Source organism: Scylla paramamosain, chromosome 21 (genome assembly GCF_035594125.1).
Source record: "Scylla paramamosain isolate STU-SP2022 chromosome 21, ASM3559412v1, whole genome shotgun sequence".
Taxonomy (NCBI): domain Eukaryota; kingdom Metazoa; phylum Arthropoda; class Malacostraca; order Decapoda; family Portunidae; genus Scylla; species Scylla paramamosain.
Window position 1 is genome coordinate 9,460,767 of NC_087171.1, and position 17,500 is coordinate 9,478,266.

General features: G+C 43.1%; 1 protein-coding gene across 6 annotated transcripts in view; it reads left to right on the plus strand.

Annotated features, from left to right (window-relative positions):
• Positions 1-17,500, plus strand: part of LOC135110958 (neural-cadherin-like) — a 212,963-nt gene that overhangs the window by 178,357 nt on the left and 17,106 nt on the right. For all 6 annotated transcript variants that reach the window (XR_010273510.1, XM_064023676.1, XM_064023677.1 and 3 more), the window contains 8 exons: positions 2,221-2,417; positions 3,024-3,113; positions 3,629-3,749; positions 6,405-6,575; positions 9,219-9,369; positions 9,892-10,053; positions 10,850-10,974; positions 13,682-13,843. Coding sequence is in view for 5 of the 6 variants with exons in the window: in XM_064023676.1 (XP_063879746.1) it covers positions 2,221-2,417; positions 3,024-3,113; positions 3,629-3,749; positions 6,405-6,575; positions 9,219-9,369; positions 9,892-10,053; positions 10,850-10,974; positions 13,682-13,843 (1,179 nt within the window). In the remaining variant the exon portion in view is untranslated. The remainder of the gene's footprint in view (positions 1-2,220; positions 2,418-3,023; positions 3,114-3,628; positions 3,750-6,404; positions 6,576-9,218; positions 9,370-9,891; positions 10,054-10,849; positions 10,975-13,681; positions 13,844-17,500) is intronic.

A 17,500-nucleotide genomic window follows, 5' to 3' on the forward strand; every position in this document is an offset into this window, starting at 1 on the left:
GTGAATGCATCCTCAAGCACAAAATCCCTACTTCAGTCCAGTCCGTTAATGGTCGAGGGATTTGCCTTCGTACCAGCTCACATTTAATGTTGTACCCAGAACTGCGTTGTGAAAAGTTTCGGTGTCTTACCTTGATTAGCTTTAACAGGTATTAGAGGAAATTACTCGGGTTATCAAGAAAGTTCACAAGATTTTAGTGATAGTTTGACAATGATTGTACTTCATTAATGGGAAAAAAAAAACACCCATGAGAATTTCAGTAATCATCCCTAGTTGTTGTAAGAGCTCAGTACATTTCAATATATGATCCTTAGCTGCTTCGTATGTGTGTGGGTCTTATATGCTATTAGTGCAAATCGTTTATATTTTTGCTGTTACTGTACTGTACTATGCTTTCTGGTATATTCATGGTCGAAAATTAACATACCAAACTTATAATTTCAAGGGAATCCACAGTAATGCAAATTTTTTAGTAGCTGTGATTTTTGTGTAAGATCGCCAAGGGGAAGACCTAAGAGATAACACGCATGTAAATCCTTCAGGGAGGATTAAGGACAAAGCGCATTGGAGAAGACTGATCTGCTGTGGGAGCCGGAAAGAAGAAGCAGTCTCATATATTTTTGTTAGCAGTCAATAGGTTAATCGCTAACCACTAACCCCTCTGCAATCCACCGTCTCGTGACACACTGGTAAAAAGGCAACACTCATCTTACTCTTTGCTCCGATGTTCCCTGCGCAGCAAAACCAAGTGACCGAGGCTCTCCACTTTACCAAAACCCAGTGGAGAGCGTACGACTTTTTTATTGGTTGTCATGGCTATAAGAATTTACAAGGCTTCTCGATTTTGTGTGTCACGGGGGAGGAAAAGAGTGAGAGAGAGTGAGAGAGAGTGAATGAGTGTGTGTGTGTGTGTGTGTGTGTGTGTGTGTGTGTGTGTGTGTGTGTGTGTGTGTGTGTGTCAACTACCGCTGTTCTCCGTATCACATAAGAGCTAGCCTCAAGAGCACCATGATAACCGGAGTGATGCAGCAGTATGTAGCAGTGGCGAAGCTCCTCAGTAACGGGAGGTCTGTTACTGGAGGCGTGTGTGTTAGCCTGAAGACCTCCAAGGAAGCGCACGCAAAATGAACATGGGGAGAACACGATAGATAACAGATAACAGATAGATGGACAGTTGGAGTATCAGACTGATGACGTAGGAATGGGAAAAGATGGCTGGATAGAATAGATGGAAAGAGAAGACACGCTTTACTGATATGGTAGTCCTCGTAAGAAACATGTCTGCCTATTTCCGCCTGTCGTCCCCATCCATAAATTTGTTTGTTCTTCATTATGATGATGGTGATGATGCTGATGGTGGCGATGATAATGATAATAATGATGATAATAATAATAATAATAATAATAATAATAATAATAATAATAATAATAATAATAATAATAATTGTTGAATGCGTTATTTGCCGTCCAGCCCGCGTCGTCCCTGTTCACCGTCATAATTAAGTTTGATCTCTGTAAAAGTTCAGACCTCATTTTGAAACGGGAAAGATAACGTGCACTTAAGTATTTCCGTCGTTTGGTATTAGTGGGAAGTAAGCCTCTTTGGTACTTCTTTTTTTTTTTTTTCCAGTTTGTGTTTGACGCCACGCATTGTATTTCTTTGACGCAGAGTCCCGCGTGGAAGAAATCTAAGAACATAAGAAATAAGGGAAGCTGCAAGAAGCGACCAGGCTTACAAGTGGCAGTCCCTGTATGAAATAAATATACCTATTATTCCCATCCATAAACCCGTCTAATCTTCTCTTAAAGCTCCCTAGTGTTCTAGTACTAACAACATGATTACCGAGTCCGTTCCACTCATCTGCCACTCTATTTGAGAACCAATTTCTTCCTATCTCCTTCCTAAACCTAAATTTTTCAAGCTTGAACCCGTTATTTCTTGTTCTATCCTGGTTGCTGATCCTAAGAATTTTGCTTACACTACTACTACTACTACTACTACTACTACTACTACTACTACTACTACTACTACTACTACTACTACTACTACTACTACTACTACTACCACCACCACCACCACCACCACCACCACCACCACCACCACCACCACCACCACCACCACCACCACCATTACCACCACCACCACCACCACTACCACCACCACCACCATCATTTCGACTACTACTACGTCTCCTCCTCTCTCTCTCTCCTCACCGGCAGGCCAACACTAAAACCTTCGACGTACGGGTGAGGGCCGTGGACGGGGGCACTCCTCCCTTGTGGTCCACGGCGCCCATCACCGTGCGGATAGTGTCCTCGGGGGAACTGCCGCCCTCAGTGGCCGCCCAACAGCCCCTGCAGCCAGCCATCCTGGAGAACACCACGGAGAACACAGATGTGGTGGTGGTGTGTGCCAAGTAAGCTTCACTGTTGCTGCGATGTGTATTTGTATATTCACTTATGTTTTTATTCATGAGTATTTGTTTATTTACACATCTATATATTCATCAGGATTTGTTTATTCATTTACTTATTCATCTATTCATCAGTAATTATTTATTTACTCCTTCATTTATGTATCTGTCCATATGTCTGTCTATCTGTCTGTCTATTTTATGAGAGAAGGAGATAGACAAAATTCTTAACATTATTGTCACTGGTTACTAAATATTTTGCGAACCCATGACTTATTGAAGAGTAAGTGCTCGGCCGCATATTCCCCAGCTACATGTATACTGGTTCGTCAACCGCGCTCTTGAACTGCCCCTGCCACTTCTGAGGTTAGGTTAGGTCAGATAAAAACGTCACTGTTTTCTTTTCATTTCCAGTGTGTTTTGTTCATTCTTTTTTTCTTTTTTTTTTTTTTTTGCTTTGTTTCTGGCTTTTTTTTTCTTCTTCTTTTCCTCCCTTCTGTTCCTTGTTTACCAGCTTCTCGTTTCCTCTGCTCTCCATTTCTTCATTATTCTGTCACGTGTCCTCTCCATGCTCCTGCGGTACAACATTATCGTCCTTTGCTCCATCAGGTCCAACCTCCCAAATGCCCCTACCGTTTATTTCACTCTCCTGAACGGGGACACTCCAGAGACCAACTCTGACGGGACCTTCGCTCTCAGGTGAGGTTACAGCTTAGCGCAAGCCACACCCCTCTGTCCATCCACTGCCTACCTGCCTGTTGCCTGTCCGATTGTATTCATATATTGCCTCTCTGCCTTCCTCTGTGTGTCTGTCTTGTGTCAGTCTTCCTGCCTTTTCGTGTATGATTGTTGCTGTTAATATTAGTGTCATTCTCTCTCTCTCTCTCTCTCTCTCTCTCTCTCTCTCTCTCTCTCTCTCTCTCTCTCTCTCTCTCTCTCTCTCTCTCTCTCTCTCTCTCTCTCTCTCTCTCTCTCTCTCTCTCTCTCTCTCTCCTTTAATGTTACCTTCCTCCACTTCATTTTGTCCCTCCTCTCATTTCCATATTTCTCCATTTTGCCTCTCCTCCTCCTCCTCCTCCTCCTCCTCCTCCTCCTCCTCCTCCTCCACCTCTTCCTGACCTTCATTATCATCCTCCCCCCTATTATCACGCCCCTTCATTTCCGCGGCGCCCTTCTCACCATGCCTTCACCGCCCCTCTCTGTGCCTTCGTCAGGGAAGTGCTGGACCACGAGGAGAGTCTGTGCGGGGACAACTCCGGCGTGAGTGTGTACGTGGCCACCAGAACCCTTGATTTCGAGACCCTACAGGCGTACAAACTCACCTTGCTGATGGTGGTGAGTGTTGTGGAGGTGGTGTTGTCGTGTGTGTCGTCCTCTTTCGCTTTATACTTCATACAAGTGGCTATAAAGTAAATGAGTGGAGCAAACTTAGCAAGAATGTATGTAGTAAGTCCGCTGACATTAGATAGTCTCAAGAGGAGGTTGAATGAAGTTATGGACAATGTTGATGGTACGTAAGTCTCGAGTTTCCAGGAGTTGCATGCCCTGTGTAGGTTACCTGGCTTTTTTCCTGTTTCCTTGCTTTCTTACGAGTATGTTCTTAAAAGTGAATTACAAGCAGCAACGCACATTTAGGTCCTAACGACGCTGCCTGATTTAGCTACACTGCACTAACTACAATATTCAAAACATTAGCTTAGTGTATAAAGGAAGAGGAAGGTGTAATGTGAAACGGATCCTGCTTAGGAAGGGGGAGAGTAAATCCCTGTTTAGTGTGGTAAGGTGAGAACAACCATATTTACTTTTTTTTTTATTTATTTTTCTTCTTTAACCCTTTCACTGCGATACGAAATAATTAACAGCACCAGAAGTAATGCATGAAATCTTTATAAGCATTTCCAAGAAAGAAAGGGATTAAAATGAATAGATTTTGCAATTTCTATCCAGTTTAAAGATTAGAGGTGGCTATAGAAGAAGGAAACATGCCTAAGAGTGATTAATAATTAAGGAAAAAATAATCAAATTGCAGTTAACATTTTCTTTGTTATTTAATCCTTCTCTCTTGTTTCCCTCATTTTTTTATTTATTTTTTTCACTTTATTAACTAATGGTCATATTTAAGAATATTCTTAGTTTTTTTTCTAGTCCCGTGATCACCGGTTCTTTTTTTTTTTTTTTCTTAAAGGTAGTTAGTTTTTTTCCCCTCATCTGGCTTGAATTTTTCCCTCCAGCTTGGTTCTTTCACGTTATTGAGCAAAGAGGCACGGTTAGGAATCTCTCTCTCTCTCTCTCTCTCTCTCTCTCTCTCTCTCTCTCTCTCTCTCTCTCTCTCTCTCTCTCTCTCTCTCTTTCACTTCTTTGCGTGACTGGTGCATTTTACCCTAAAAGTTGGTTAGTCTTTTTTCCAACTCACCGTCAGTTTGTTTTCCCCTTCCATTTTTTTCTCTTCCTACGTGCTCTTTGCTGTTTAGGTGTCTCCTTTTTCTCACTTTCTTGCCGGCGTCTTATCTCCTCTCCCAGCACTTCCTTGCCTCGCCTTCTAACCCTCGCCTCGGCCTCTCTCTCCTTTCTTCTCATTTCCTCTCCCCCTCTCTCCCTCCCTCCCCACATCAACGTTTTCTTTTATGCTTCCTCTCCTACTTTCTTTTATTCTCCTCTCATCTCTTCTCATTTCCTCCTTCAGGGCTCTCATTTCTTCTTTTCTAAGTTGCCTCGCTTTATTTGTTCCTTCTCATCCCATATTTCTGTTTCTTCTCACGTTGCTTGGCTATCATCTTCTCTCATTTCTTCTCTTCCTTCTTCACTCCTTCTTCTCTTGCTTTCTCGTTTTCATCTTCTCTTCTTACCTCTCATTCTCCCTTTTTCTCTTGCTTCAGTCTTTTCCGTTTTCTCTCTTTTTTTCCAATTCATTCTTCTTTATCTTATCCCCCTTGCTCCTTTTTTTTTCCTCTCTTCTACGCCTCATACATCTTCTACGTCTTCCTTATCTTTTTTTTTCCACCTCCTCCTTTCATCTTACCATATCTTTTATTTCCATTACTTTTCTTCCTGCTATATCCCATCCCTTACTTTTTTACCTCTCATCCTCCTTTTTCCTTGTCCTTTCTTTCCATTTCCTATTTCTCTTACTTTATCTCACATATCCTTCCTTGCCTTAAATCCTTTTTTACTTATCCTCCCTTTTTTCCTTTTTGCCTTTCGTCTTTTACTTTTCCTTCCCTCCTCCTCCTTCTCTTCTATTTTTTTTTTTTTTGTGTGTGCCAAGGGGTAGAAAAACTTTAGCACAACCCCTTTTAATTATTGCAGTTTCCCGAAAGTTAATAGAGTAAGAGTTTCAATGCCGTCCAGAAAAAGCCTTAATATTCCTTTGGCGAAGGAGTTCAGGCCGTAGGAAGATAAAAAAAAAAAAATCAGGCCGAGAGTTCCAGAGTTAACCGGCAAAAGGCGTGAAATAGTGAAGATAGTGATTAACTGCATTGGTGAGGTGTCTCCTATCATCCTTCTATCTTCCTCTCGCCTCACAACGAGAGAAACGGCATCAGTAAGGCATCTCCTCTGTCTTTCCCCTTAATTCTCTCTCCCCAGAACGAGAGAAACGAAATTAGTAAGGTACCTCCTGTCATTCTGCTTTTTTCTCTCACTCCAGAACGAAAGGAACGGCCTTAGTAAGGTTTCTCCTGTCATATTGCCTCATTCTCGCACCTCCAAAGGAAAGGACCGTCTCCTGCCTTTCTGACTCAGTTTCTCTTCCCAGAACGAAAGGAACGGCATTAGTAAAGTTTTCCCTGTCTTTCTCCCGCCTCAGAATAAAGGGAACCGCATTAGTAAGGTATCTCCTGTTTTTCTGCCCCAATCTCTTTCCCCCTGAACGAGAAAAATGGCATTAATAAGGTGTCTTCTTCCATTCTGCCTCATTCTCTCGCCTCAAAATGAAAGGAACGACATTAGTATGGTATCTTCTGTCTATTTGCATCATTCTCTCGCTCCCAGAACGAAAGGAACGGCCGTCTGGAACATCAGGTCGTGGTGAACATTGTGGACGTGAACGACAACGCACCGCTGCTTCAAACGTGGGACGGATCAGTGTTGGAGAACGCGGCCAGCACGCTCATTACCACCATCAGGGCTGTGGACAAGGACGCCTCCCCGCAGTACAGACAGGTGGGTTTCTCCGTAGCGTGTGAAGGAGACAAACAAAGGGTGAAAAGAATTAAAGGAAACAAAAACGTTAACGTGCCCATCAACTCAAAAAAAAAAAAAATATTTGTGTTCATCTTCTATATAACCGATTTTTCGTTTACTTTTTAACCCTTCTTTTTTAAGCGTCAAGGAGTCTAGCAAAGAGCAGAGTGAAAAAAGAAAACCCACTTTTAATGGTCACACTTCAGTAAAAAAAACATTTACTTCTCTCTTCTTTACATTCTATAAAACCTATATTTTTTTCTTTCAAGTGCCAAGGAGTCTACGTAGCTCAGAGCACAGAAATGAGAGAACGTCCCGCTCAATATGCCGCGCCCAAAAACTAAATTATAGAAGGGAATTCCGGAAAAAAAACAGTACCCAGTTTAGTTTCTTAGTTGTCTTGGTACTTCTCAAGTAGTGCAGTAGTGCACGTTGTAGGAAGAAGAAAAACTAACAAGTAGAGAGTTTCAGAGTTTACCGATGGAAGGAATGAAAGAGTGAAGATGCATTAGTGAGAAGTAACTGGGAGAATGAGTGCAAAGCCTTGCGCAGCGATGCCGTGTGAGATGAAGGCGTGTTGTTAGCAGGTTCATGTTTCATACAGATTTGTTGAACTGCCAAACTGCCGCTTTCTAAAAAAAGAGAGAGAGAGAGAGAGAGAGAGAGAGAGAGAGAGAGAGAGAGAGAGAGAGAGAGAGAGAGAGAGAGAGAGAGAGAGAGAGAGAGAGAGAGAGAGAGAGAGAGAATTTGATATATTCAGTTCAATCCTAATTATTTTCTTCTTATGTCTTTTCCCTTTTACGTACCACTGTTGTGAGCTCCTCTTCTTTGTGTCAGTATAAAGGTCACATCTCTTTTCCCTTGGCAGTTTAGTGTAGGGAGAAAAGATGCACACACACGTAACCAGAACCACAACAGGCTTCTCTGATCCGAGCCTTCGAAGTCCTTTGGGAGAAGACATGGAAACAAAACCCTATAGACCGGTCTGCATCTTTAATGGAAGACGCGTTCACCTGAATGCTTGCCTGAATAAGTCATGTGTGTTTGTGCTGACCGCAAGAGGGAACCCACGTCATGACTCAGGTGCAAGAACATGGTCCGTATTCTCAAACGTTTCGGCGTCTCATCTTGACTAGCTCTTCTAAGCCGATTTATTTATTTATTTATTTATCTATTTTTACGTAAGAGTGCCACTGTCCAAGGGTAACAAAAAATCTAGAAAAAAAAAGCCCACCTGAGTACCAGTTCCTAAAGAGAATCCAAACAAAAAATCAAATAACGGAGGATAAGTGTATTGAAATTTCCCTACTGAAAGAGTTCGAATCATAGGAAAGTGGAAATACCGAAGCACACAGGGAGTTATTAGTGTTTTCATCGTTCTGGTGATGGTTTAAGATGGATTCTGTACTAACATTGGCTAAAAACCCATTAGAACTCGACTAGTCATCTCTGTGCCTTCGAAAATAGTCTTGGAGAGAACAATACAAAATACGGGTACAAAGAAATTATGAATGGTATTTTAACGATTTCATCTTATTTCGTCGTATCTCTTACAGTTTTTTGTGAAAGTTATTGGGATTTTCAAGAATGTAGTCATGGTTCAAGTGATAGTCTAATAAGAATTATGCATCACCAGTAGTAGTAGTGGTAGTACTAGAAGCGGTGGTAGTAGTCGTATTCAAACACACACACACACACACACACACACACACACACACACACACACACACACGCACACACACATTTTATCAGAAAGCACATTCATATCTAAATGGAGGTAAGTTTTAAAAGGAAATTGTTTTGCTCCATAAACGTTCCCGTGCATTACAACACACACACACACACACACACACACACACACACACACACACACACACACACACACACACACACACACACACACGACTAAATATAATCGACTTAACGAAGGAAGAGTGAATGAAACAGGGGTGAGAGGAGTGTGAGAGGCTGGGAAGCTGGGTAGTGGCGGAGCAAGAGTGGTGTGAGCAAGGAAAATGTGTGCTGGTTAGGTCAAGTTAGCTTAGGGTAGGTGAGTTTAGTTAGGTTAGTTTTAGGTTAGGTTAGGTTAGGTTAGGTTTGGTTAGGGACAGTCTTCTTTTGTATAAGTGCCTGAAAATAAGCGCCTTGTGAGGGAGTCTTTACATTTCTTTACGTACTGTGTATCTTAGCAGAAGTTATACGTTATTTATGCACACTTTGCTTCCTTCGAAGTCTGAGTGGCTACATGGTGCAGTTCTTAATCTCTTCACTGCGGTATGCAAAAGTTCAAAGCACTACAAACAATCCATAAAATTTCTATAAGCATGTATGAGAGAGAAGGGGATGAAAAAGAAAAGATTTTGTAACTTCTGGCTAGGCAATGCTTGGAGTCGAGTGTAGAACAAGAAGAGATGTCTCTGAGTGGTTAGTGATTGAGGAAAGACATACCAAGTAGCAGTGAAAGGGTCGGGGTTGGAAGTTTGCGACTTCAACCGCAAATAATTGTAGTTTCTATTCCCAAAAAATGGGATAGAAGAAAAAGCAGGACACTCCACAGCCGTCCTAAACCTTTCTCTTACCTCTCCCTTGGTGCGCGTCGCCGGTGAATCGTCTGGGCCACAGCTGCGTTATTCCTTTGACGCCACGGCGCCACACGACGTGGTGAGCAAGTTCGCGCTCAAATCCAACGGAGAGCTGTGGAGCACGCGACCCCTGGACCGGGAAGAGCAGAGCCAGTACCGCGTGCCCATCAGGGTGACGGATGGCATGCCAGGTGAGGGGCCCGTGGTGGTGGTGGTGCTGGTGGTGGTGGAGGTGGAGGTGGTAGTTGTTACTTGGAAGAGGTATGATTGTGTTTTTCTTGACTTTAATGATTAAGTTATCTTAGTCATCCCTTTTCTCCATAATCACTGTATGTGAGAGAGAGAGAGAGAGAGAGAGAGAGAGAGAGAGAGAGAGAGAGAGAGAGAGAGAGAGAGAGAGAGAGAGAGAGAGAATAGATTCACCGGGAAAGAATTAAATATGTTTGCTTAGAACTATGTTTGTGTGTGTGTGTGTGTGTGTGTTTCTACAAGTATATATGTGCGTGTGTCTGCCCACGCATCTGTGCTTCAATAATACAACAATAAAAACAACAATACGCACTATTATTAACGTGGCTTAGATTTCCACCTCCCAGTCTCATTCCCTCGTCTCCCTGTATCCCTCTCAAACAATTAGTACTTCAACCCAACACTAGAGCACTGAACGTAAGCCAAGTGGCCGGAATTTGCCTGAACTCGCGTCTCGCCGGCAGGACACGCACGGGTCACAATCTATTGGATCACTGTGCAAGACGTCAACGATGTGCCGCCCGTGTTCGACCGTTCGCTGGGCGTGTATGAAGTGCAGCTGCCGGAGAGTAGGGAGGTCGGTAAGCCCACGGGGATACGCCTCGCTGTGGATGATGCTGACCTTGGTAAGTGATGATCTGTTCTTATCTGACTGTATTTGCCTGATGGTTCTTTCTTTGCTATATTTTTTAAAGTATTGAGTTAAGCCTGTTGTGTCCCGTCTTTTAACATTGTTTTAGTAAAGTAGTAGTAGTAGTAGTAGTAGTAGTAGTAGTAGTGGTGGTAGTAGTGGTGGTGGTAGTGGTAGCAGTGGTGGTGGTGGTGGTGGTGGTGGTGGTGGTAGTAGTAGTAGTAGTAGTAGTAGTAGTAGTAGTAGTAGTAGTAGTAGTAGTAGTAGTAGTAGTAGTAGTAGTAGTAGTTGTTGTTGTTTTTGTTGTTGTTATTTTTGTTGTTGCTGTTGTTGCTGCTGTTGTTTTTGTTGTTGTTGTTGTTGTTTAACTGTATTTCTTTGGGTATTCAATAACTTTTCAAATATTAAGTGATTTAGTGACGTGTCTGTAAGGTTCAACTCCACCACATCTTTCCTTAAACTTTTCTTACATAATATTCCTCCTGTGTATCCTCTTGATGATGAATGTCAAGGTAAGATGCACGTGTATGTGTAGAGTGGAAGTCTATACCTGCCCTATTAACGCCTATTTCTGCCTTGTTTCTTCCTATTTCCATTGTGTTTATTGCTGCTCGTTTCCAGTTTACTTCCAGTTTGCACATCACTGCCCAAGCTTAGGGAAACAGGCTTAGAGTCCACTTGCAACCTGGATATATGAAAGACAGTGAGCTTAGTATAAGTTTTGCTGCTGAAAGTGCTCAGTTTACATTTATCACGCAGTTTTGTCCATCTTCCCTTTCCTCTTTCGCCAGTCAACCAGTTCACCTTCGACATCATTAACGGGAATGAGAAAGGGAAGTTCCGCATAGACGCCACCTCCAGGACGCTCATTGTGGACGCGCCTTTAGACTACGACGACCCTGTCAATGACCGGAATGTAAGTACTGGTGGTGATCGTGGTGATGGTGGTGGTGGTGGTAGTAGTAGTAGTAGTAGTAGTAGTAGTGGTGGTGGTGGTTGTTGTTGTTGTTGTAATAGTATAGATTATATTGTAGTAGTAGTAGTAGTAGTAGTAGTAGTAGTAATAGTAGTATAAATATTATTTAGTAGCAGTAGGAGTAGTAGTAATAGTAGTAGTGGTAGCAGTAATAGTAGTATAAATAATGTTACTTTAGTAGTAGCAGTAGCAGTAGTAGTAGTAGTAGTAGTAGTAGTAGTAGTAATAGTAGTATAAATAATATTATTGTAGTACTAGTAGTAGTAGTAGTAATAGTAGTATAAATAATATTATTGTACTAGTAGTAGTAGTAGTAGTAGTAGTAGTAGTAGTAGTAGTAGTAGTAGTAGTAGTAGTAGTAGCAGTTGTAGTAGTAGTAACAATAGTAGCAGTAGAAGTACGAGTACATAACGTAGTAATATTAACCGTAATAATTGTAGTAGCAGCAGGAGCAGCAGAAATAGTAATAGAATTATTCGTACAAGGTCGTAATTATATTTCTCGTTGTTGCTGTTGTGCCATTTGTGTCGTAATTTACATCAAGCACATATCTCTATTACTATTTTTCACACACATCACGCTTGCCGGGCGTCACTTGTCCTGTCTGTCAGGTGAACTCGGCACGCTGCTGCCTCCTCTCAATTATTCTCGTTTTCTTCGTTCCGCTGTATCACGATGCATTAAAGAAGTGGCAGGAAGATAAAACATGAGGTGCTTTGGTCACATAATAAGAAGAGAAGAACAAGAACCGATTAAAAGACCCTGGAGAAAACTGATAAAGGGAAGAAGATCGAGGGGAAGACAGAGAGTGAGATGGAGGGATGGAATTGTTTTAGAACTACAAAAGGATTGGAGTCACAGAGAGAGATGCAAGGGACAGAAACAACAGGAGGAGACTCGTAACATGGCGCCGACACCTGGCAGCAGGGAAACGGCGAAAAGACAAGAAAAAAGTCGTATCACGTTGCATTACATTTCTAAGACAGACGTGCACTAATCAGAATATGCTTAGACACGTTCAAAATAGCCTGTTTACCGCAAGCATATCTAACATCGTATCGACAAGCTCACCTCCAGAAAAATGTTCCTCTACGGATTAGAGAGAGTGGGGCTTGAGTTATAAATTTGGCCATATTAAAGACATCTTTCACGCAAGCTATCCACGTCTCTTTTCTTTTCCTTTTTTTTTTTTCTGTTTGCTCTTTTCCATTTGCCGTTCTTCCTAGATAAATTTAGATGGCGCCGCGCCTCATCGCACTCTGCCCCTCTCTGCTTTCCCCAGCCAAGCCGAACCATACACAACCCAGTCTATCCTTACTCTTCTCATCTCCCTTGCTCTTCGTTCCCCTCACCCTCCCCCAGCTTGAGAGAAATGGCAATAAACAGTTTCAAGTGTGCTTCATGAGGTCCTAAATTGTACCTGAAGGCAGGCCACACAACAGGGCAGGACTGGAACACAAGACCCCTAGACTGGGAGGCGCGTGCTGAGCCAAACACAACATTACTTTCCCCTTACGAGTTGGCGGCGGAGTGACAGGCGCCGAGGTGGCGGGACGACGTGGTGGCGGCGACGTAAAATGCCGCGTTTAGTTCCTTCTTGCTGGTGAAGAAGGTGGCACGTGTCACAGGAACGGAGCAAACTTATCACTTTATGACCCTCGGCATATTGGAGATTCCTGGACGGGTAGGGTGGTCGTCGTGGCGCCGCGAAGCTGACGGCTGACTGATATGTCCCTGCTGGCGTAGCGGAGGCTCCATCTGGTACCTGTGACGTGCACCAAAAAGACGCAAGGAATGGAGTGATAGCGGAGGGAGAAAAGGCAAAGAACTTATGGAAAATTTAAGCATCTTCGGTCTGGCGGCTCATACTGCGTCGTGTCATTGCCTGTCGGAAGTGACGGAAGAGAGATAAAATCATTCCTGATATGTGCTTCACGCCTATTGTTTTCCCCCACACGCAAGTGACGGCAAGGCAACACTGATTCGTCTCGCTTTGTATGTCCCGCTCTCAACTCAGACACACGCAAACTGGTGATCACATATTCGCCCCGCGTGAGCTGTGGCTGAAGAATGAGATACCAGTAAATATAGTACTCGTACATCAAAACGTCGCCAGAACTGGACCAGCACCCATTAACTTTTCTTTTCTTTCTTCTTTTTTTTTTTTTTTTTTCTTTGCGGGGAATGTTAGCTTTTTTTTATTTGCAACCTTTTGTTAGATACAGTTATGGGTCAGTCGAGTAACATATACCACTCATTTCTACTTTTTTTTTTTTTTTTAGCTTTTTCCCTCAATATTAAGTTTTCTGAGCTGCTTAAAATCTACGAAAAAGTCAGACTTTCTAAGAGAATTGTCAGCAGAATCAAACTTAAGAATGAGGGAAAAGACAAGACAGAATGAAAGTGAGTGAATGAGCAAGTGAGCGTCTGCATTTCTTTCTGCTCATGCCTTAAATGTAAACTATCAAGAAGGGAGGTTTTTATGTACTTCACAAAAGCAGTTTCTGACTTGATTTCAGACCATCTCTTTCAATGGGGCTTTTTTTTCAGTTTTGTTACCTTTGGCCAGAGCTTCCTTTTATAATAATATAGAAAACAAAAGCATAATCTCACACCGCATCCCCTTTCTCCTCTTTCCTCGTTTTAGTTCACGTTGCGGGTACGCGTGAGTGACGGCGCCAATGCAGCAGCGGTGACGGACGTGGTGGTGGCAGTGGTGAACGTGAACGACCTGCAACCAGTGTTCCAGCGAGCCAACTATTCCTTCGTGGTGACAGAGAACACCGACTGTTCCGTGCCCCTCGGCCAGGTGAGAGAGAGAGAGAGAGAGAGAGAGAGAGAGAGAGCGGGGAGGGTTACAGTCATTTGGTACTGGGGCGGAAGGTATTCGTCATGCAGGCTTCAGGTCAGATGATCCTCAACACAGATCGGCCTGAGTGCAAATAGGACTCAGGACGTTTGGTACTTGAGACGTCTGGACTACAGGCTTCATGATGGCAGCATATGGATCCGCACACACTAATATAATGTTCAGCATCCCATCTTAACCACATCCACCCGTCCACTCAACCACTCAACCATATCCACTCACTCACCTACTTACCCACAGTCATAACGCCATCCTTCTATCCACTAATTCACCCGACCACCCACCTCCGATAGCCCACCCATCCACTCACTCAACCACAACCACCCATCCACCCACCGCACACTACCTACAGGCTCATCCACCTATCCATCCATCCATCCGCTCATCTACCTGTAAACCACCCACCCACACTCACACATTCATCATCCCACCCACATCCACCAAACCAGCCACCCCACCATCCAGTACACATTGGCCTATCCATCCACAACTACAACCTCCCATTAATCCATCCACCGATCTATCCATTGTTCACTGACACTTCACCAACCTACTCACTCATTCATACTCATCCACCCAACCACTTCCCCATTCATCCATTTACTCAGCTACAACAAACCCACCATCTACACCACATCATATCACCCACACCCTCCACTTAGCGATCCACCGACTTACGAATCTATCCACTCATCCAAATATGCATCCACACACCAATTCACCCACCCACCCATTCAACTATACACTCACCCATCCACTTATTCACTCACCAATCCACCCTCGCATCTATCTATCGATCCACACAACAATTCACCCAACCACCCATTCACACATATCCACCCACCCGTCTCCTTACCATCTCCGCAGTGGGAGCGTCTGTCATTAGCTGCGTTAAGACAAGGTCGACCCAGTCTTAGCAGCCGCGCGGATTTATAACAGACGCGCGCAGTTTATGATCAAAATGCACAATTATTTTCATCCCTTTGATACATTTCATAGCTAAGACTCGCTAGGACCGCTTTGTGAGTACAGGCTCATTAATTGTTAGGTTTAATAGGAAATAAAAAAAAATAAAAATAAATAAAAAGCTTATCGTCGTGTGTGTGTGTGTGTGTGTGTGTGTGTGTGTGTGTGTTCTCATATAATTTGAGTTAAGGGCGTTATTTCTCAGGTTTACTAGTGTCACAGAAAAACATAAAGATTGCAGAGGAATGTAGCATATCACGCTATACAGAAATGTACTTAAACGATAGTTATAGCTAATGAGTGTAAACTACTTTTCTTTACGAGAGAGGTCAGATGCCAAGACGGTTTGATGGAGAAGCGGACAGGAATGACATGTTATAGTTAGGATTTGGTCCTCTGAAGTGATAAAAGCGGTAGTCTAATACAGTCTGTCATACATGTCAATTGATTTGATCTCAAGTTTCTGCCTCACGCTTGTGCTGAGGTGACGTTTAGTGAGGTATTGGGCAGGGTCAGCTACTGCACATGTAGTGTGTGTGTGTGTGTGTGTGTGTGTGTGTGTGTGTGTGTGTGTGTGTGTGTGTGTGTGTGTTATCGCTAATTCTCTCTCTCTCTCTCTCTCTCTCTCTCTCTCTCTCTCTCTCTCTCTCTCTCTCTCTCTCCCCTCTCTCTCTCTCTCTCTCTCTCTCTCTCTCTCTCTCTCTCTCTCTCTCTCTCTCTCTCTCTCTCTCTCTCTCTCTCTCTCGAGTGGATTAAGGGATTAGTGGATGAAGGACGGATGTGCTAGCTGGTGGATGTATGGAAGGGTGGATAGGGTGGGTAGGTAAGTGGATGGATTGATTGATTTGTGGATGAGGGAATTGTTGTGTGGATGAATAGGTGGATGGGTGAATGAATGGGTAGGTGAAGGAGTGACTGGGTGATTGGATACTGGGGTGAGTGGGTGGGTGAGTTGGTATATGGGTGGGTATTTAGCTGGATGGACAGATGAGTGAGCAAATGGATGAGTAAGTCAATGGATATGTGGATGGGTAGATGCATTGGTGTGTGGATAAATGGGTGGGTGGATGGATTGATATGTGTATGGAAGGGTGAGCAAGTGGAATGATTGAATAGATGGAAGGATGGATGAATGGGTTGTAGGTAGGTGTGTGGGTAGATGAGTAGATGGGCTTATCAATGGGTGGGTAGGTTGATGAGAGGGTGAATGGTTGTGTGGATACGTGGGTGGATGAATGGATATGTTGGTGGGAGAGAGAAAGAGATAAAAAAACGAAGATGATGAAAATAGACAAAGCAAGAAAAGAGAAGAAAAGAAAGCACTATAGCAAGAGAGAGAGAGAGAGAGAGAGAGAGAGAGAGAGAGAGAGAGAGAGAGAGAGAGAGAGAGAGAGAGAGAGAGAGAGAGATGGAATGACTCGTAAACACTTCTTCTTTAATTTCAGTATCTCGTTAGTGTCATGTGCAATGTAATGTATTTTTGTTTTTTTTTTCCATTCCTCTTTCAAGTGTGTCAGGAGAAAGAGCACCTTAATTAACGGAGTGTTTTGCGGTTGTTTGCTATTAGTGGTATTAGTGGTTAGGTGAGTGGAAGGAAGCATGTCAATAAACTCCACAAAAACTTCGCCTTGCTCTCTCCCTTTACCTCGCACGTGTTGTTTATTTAATTAGTGCAAAGTTCGTTTACTTGTTCTCCGTTTCAAGTGACACAAGCAGTTCACGTTTGCTCTCCATCCTTTTTGTTGTGTGTCTGTTTTCCAGCAAAGTTATATAAGCATTGAGTTCTGGCCGGCGGGAGTGTGGCAGTGGTAATGAGACGTGACGCCAGTTAATGAGAAGTTGCACTTAAGGGAAGGTGTTCTGTGGTGTATCTGGCGCGGTGGTGTATCTGGCGCGGTGGCGAGTGCTGGGCCTGGCTTCTCCCACGACTTCCGTCTTACATTTATACACATGGTCACAAGTTGAGCGACTTCCCGCATTCAGTATTACATTTTCCTGCACCGTTAAGTCTGATCCCCTTTAAGTCTATCAATTGTCAGGTTTTGTAAGATTATCAGCAGGTCAAACGACTTAAAATTGAAGGAAAACGTTGGGAGTGGTGAATGTGGCATGTTAACAGACTTTTGACCGTGACAAAGTTACAAAAGGAAAGGACATAATTCTGTCAATCCTTCTCTCCATCAGATTTGTGGAGACAGATGGCTTTCATAATCCTAGTTTTTACGCCTAACCGCTGCTTGTGATGTTGAAATATTAATCGAACTGATAGAAGATATTTTTTGCCTCTTATTCTTAATGATATGCTGTTTTTATGCCATGTCTGGTATGTTGAAAGAACGGTTTTCCTCGTCATCACCGTCGTCTAAGTGTTTGGATTTATTTGATAATATATACGAAACAAAACGAAAGAATACGTTTCCCTGACCTTCTTCACCACTTTCAAAGCAGAACAAAATTTGATGGTTTTGTGTGTGAATCCTCTTAAGGCTGCAAGGAGTGTCCACTGATTTTTTCAATTTTTTAAACATTCATATTCTCTCAAATGTTATCGGCGAAATAGAATAATTCACGAGGCGAGAGAGAGAGAGAGAGAGAGAGAGAGAGAGAGAGAGAGAGAGAGAGAGAGAGAGA